Genomic DNA, 3,852 nt, shown 5'->3' with positions numbered 1-3,852 from the left:
GCCTTCTCGAGTTAAACGGGATTCAAGATGTCCGGATCATTGTGGAATCGGACTGCGCTAAGCTGGTGGACTTAATCTCCAAGACCCATTTTCCCCCTCCTCTTGACTTTCGTAGTTTTATTGAGGATGTGAGAACCATGTGGTCTATCTCAAATTTGGAGATTCACCTTATTTCTAGAACAGCTAATTCTGTAGCTGATGCTTTAGCCCAGCGGGCCCTGCCTTTGGCAAGGAGGACAGTTTGGCCCTTAGCTACTCAGTGGCTTCTTGATCTTTGTAATCTAGATGCTTCTTGGTTTTCTTGCCCTTTGGCTCAATAAATTAGTTTTTAACCAAAAAAAAAAAAAAAAAAAAAGTCTTTCTGCTCCACATGGCTTCTCACGTGATAAAAAAAAAATTTAAGAAAAAGAAAAACAGGACTTCATCAATTGCAGACTACGCTTGGCTCCCTCCCTCTCTCTCTTCTGCGCGTCTCAACTGCCATCCAACCCTTTACCATCTCTCCATAAATGCTTCCGTTCCCAACTTTCCTCTTAAATATCAATCTCTGCCCATTCATCTAACACCAGCGAATCAACAAACTTGGAAAAATGAATTCCTTCTTTATCGCGTTTCTGCTTTCACTTGTTCTTCTCACCAACTCCTTCTCTGATGCTTTTCTCCCAGAATCATCTGGAGGTCTCGAAGCCCAGCTGAAGAACACCAAAGAGGAAGGCAAGGGCAACACCAAAGCTGCTGCTGGTGGAGGAGTGGGCACTTTCTTCGGGCCCGTAGGAGGAGGAGGTTTTGGAATTCCAGGATGGAGCAACGGTAGGATCGGCGGCGGCGGCGGCGGTTATGGTGCTGGTTACGGTGGTCCTGGTGGGGGTCACTCAAGGGGTGGCGTTATAAGACCAACGGTTGTGTGCCAGGAGCGAGGTCCTTGTTACAAGAAGAAGCTCATTTGTCCGGCCAAGTGTTTCAAATCCTACAGCCGCTCCGGTAGGAATTACGGTGCCGGCGGTGGTGGTGGTGGTTGCACCATCGACTGCAAGAAGAAGTGCACTGCTTACTGTTAACCAAACAAGGATTAGCTTGTTTGTAATAAATACTAATATAATAAAGCCCATGGAATGAACTTTCTCGTTTTGTAGACAGACAGTTTTCAGTAGTGTCTTATATCTATGAATCTGTGCTTTTAAAGCTTTTCTTCCCTGTACATATGTTTATGAGTATGGATGGTTTTAATTTGGAGTAGTTGCAACTAAGCCAACCACTTATAAAGTAAAGAAATCAAGCTGTTACTGTTGATCGAAGATTACGAATGAAGAATTAAGAGATTTCTGGGTCGTTGCTAAGTATAAGCAAGCACACTGGGTGGGAATGTGGGATTAGTGGGCTCATCTCTAGAGACCTCAGCCTCTTGAAGAGTAGTACATCAATGACGCGCGGCTGTATGGCACATTAATTGCCCAAAGGTTGAAGCCTGAAGGTGTTGAGATGTAGAGTATTAGGGTTAGGGTTTACGTAAAAGTTTTGCTTAAAGTACTATTACATCGTAGAGTTCTTACTTTTGAATACCTTGTTTCAGCTAAAATTTAGATTGCGAACGGAATCTCTCATAGAGTCTGATTTTGCTTCAGTGCCATGGTTGGATGGTAAAAAAAGTGGTAGATTTCGATCATTCTTTGCTTTAAACCAAGAGATGAAGTGATCCAGATTTTGATCTTAACTATGTTTTAATCATTCAACACAGGACTGAAGATCGAGGTCATGTTTAGTCCAAAAAATGTTTCCCTTTGCATATGACTCCTCTCCTGTGGTTTTTAGAAATAACTAATTAAAGACAAATCATAATTTTGATAATCAAAATACCATTATGATGCAATGGTCAAGATTGTATCATGTATGCCATTTTGATCTAATGGTTTATGTTAAAATATAAATTTTAATTTTAATTTTAATCTTTTTATTTTATGTTAAAGATCTTTAAGATTTCAAATTTACAAAATTACGTCATAAAACTCAATGAAATCCCATTTCCATTACCAAAAAACCCCTATCTTGATTTCAGTTTTCAGCATGCAGCTCTTCCAACTCAGCATTCCGGCGAACTGCCTTTTCCACTCTACACGTGTGGATCTTTCCACCTCTTTTTCCCCGAGGTGTATTCTTTCGCTGAATAAGATCTTTATTCTTTATCTTGAAGCGGTGAGTCAAACCATATCGCTTCCACCACCGGCTCCTCCATCCCCACCTCCACTGCTACTTCCCATATGTTGTTGCATCTGCAGCTGTAATGGGTAATAATTTCTTTGTTCAAGAACTGCCTAAAAAATTCATAAAAATAAAAAATAAAGAGGCAACAGAAGTGAAAATTAAGGGAAGCCCATTTGGGTATTGAAGAGATTTGGTTATATGGGTTTGAAGGAATTGCTTGGTTTCGTCTCTTTTTTATTTGATTTGTGGAGCGAGTTCTTCTGATATCGACGATGTCAAGTTACTGTAGAATAAGAAAATAAATTAATCTATTAGAAACTATTTCCTTTCCAATTTTGCATAGACCTTTTTCTTGGATGATTATTTTTTAAATTAGAGTTTTTTTGGGTAATGGAATTTTATTGAGTTTTAATTAAGGGCATAATTTTGTAAATTTAAAATCTTAAAACCTTTGAATTTAAAATAAAAAGAATAAAATTATAATTTTTTAACATAAACCGTTAAATTAAAATGGCATACATGATACAATTTTGACCATTATACTATAAAGGTATTTTGATCATTAAAATTATAATTTATCTTTAATTATGTAAAAAAAAAATTTAGAAAACAAAAAAACTCAATAGACAAATTGGATCCCACTAGAGGAGCGTGGAGAGGGGATGGAAGTCAAAGACGGTGGGTGCTGACCCACCAATATCGATGAAGAAGATGGGTAGCTGGCGCTTTCTCCATCATGCATGTCCACCATCTCATGCCTTCCACTAGGGAAAACTATTTGCTCTATTTCTTGTTCCGTCCTCTCATCGTGATCGCTTATTTAATTATGAGATATTACTTTAAATATATTTATGATAGTGAAATGTCTCCAAAGTTCTAACTTCAGAGTATGGGAAAGGGGCTCATACATTTATGGGATTACATCTTTTTCAGCCATCCTACCTAATAAAAGAAAAATCTTTTCAACTATACGGTCACATCCATAAACTGTACTTGTGTGGCAAAGGTAAGCATCTATTAAATACAGAATAAGAAAGAATACTAACAGACAATTTTTTTATTTATTTTTAATGAAAGAAAATAACATTACTGATTAATTCAAAAGACATAGTTCCTCAGTCTGGTTGAGGATCAGATTACTACTACTATTCAAACTATTACTTCTAGTGGTTCTTGTGGCCAAGCTATTAAAGGAGTTACGTAGAGCTGGGGTTTACAGTTACAAAAAATTGCATGGCCTAATTTGGACTTAATGTCTACCAAATCAAATATTAGGAAGATAGGCCAGTGACATTTGGGAGGGTTATAGAAAAGAGGGGTTGACGTCTCTTCATTTACCCACACTTCCTATATGTGATTAGAGTATATCAATCATTCCTTCATCGCCTTCACTATCACTTCCAACGAATTGCTTTTTCCCATGTGCCCTGCCTTTGTCGATACGATTTTCTCTTGTTCCATAATCCCTGTGCTCCAACCGGCTGTGTCTAATGATTTGTTATGTACCCCTACACAAAGCAAAATAATATCTTTAGTATTTATACAATCTGTTGGGTAATTCTAGATTCTACTATTTATATCTTCATCCTTGAAAGGTGAAACTTTCATATCAATGAGCCATTTATTTATATTTTGCAATATTTTGTAAGGGTT

General features: G+C 37.5%; 1 protein-coding gene across 1 annotated transcript; it reads left to right on the top strand.

The window, feature by feature from the left end:
* Positions 1-373: 373 nt before the first annotated feature.
* On the top strand, positions 374-1,265 carry LOC149028930 (uncharacterized). Its single transcript, XM_089149463.1, has one exon. It carries the CDS (start codon positions 591-593, stop codon positions 1,056-1,058), a length of 468 nt encoding a protein of 155 aa, XP_089005589.1. The 5' UTR covers positions 374-590; the 3' UTR covers positions 1,059-1,265.
* Positions 1,266-3,852: the final 2,587 nt, after the last annotated feature.

This window comes from Hakea prostrata, chromosome 1, assembly GCF_041222555.1.
Source record: "Hakea prostrata isolate BN-2017 chromosome 1, UWA_Hpros_2, whole genome shotgun sequence".
Classification (NCBI taxonomy): Eukaryota; Viridiplantae; Streptophyta; class Magnoliopsida; order Proteales; family Proteaceae; genus Hakea; species Hakea prostrata.
Note: the sequence above shows the minus strand (reverse complement) of the source record. Positions and strands in the feature narration are given on the sequence as shown.

Bases quoted from the DNA above. Each gene is read 5' to 3' on its own strand.
- LOC149028930 (XM_089149463.1), top strand. From the start codon at position 591: ATGAATTCCTTCTTTATCGCGTTTCTGCTTTCACTTGTTCTTCTCACC.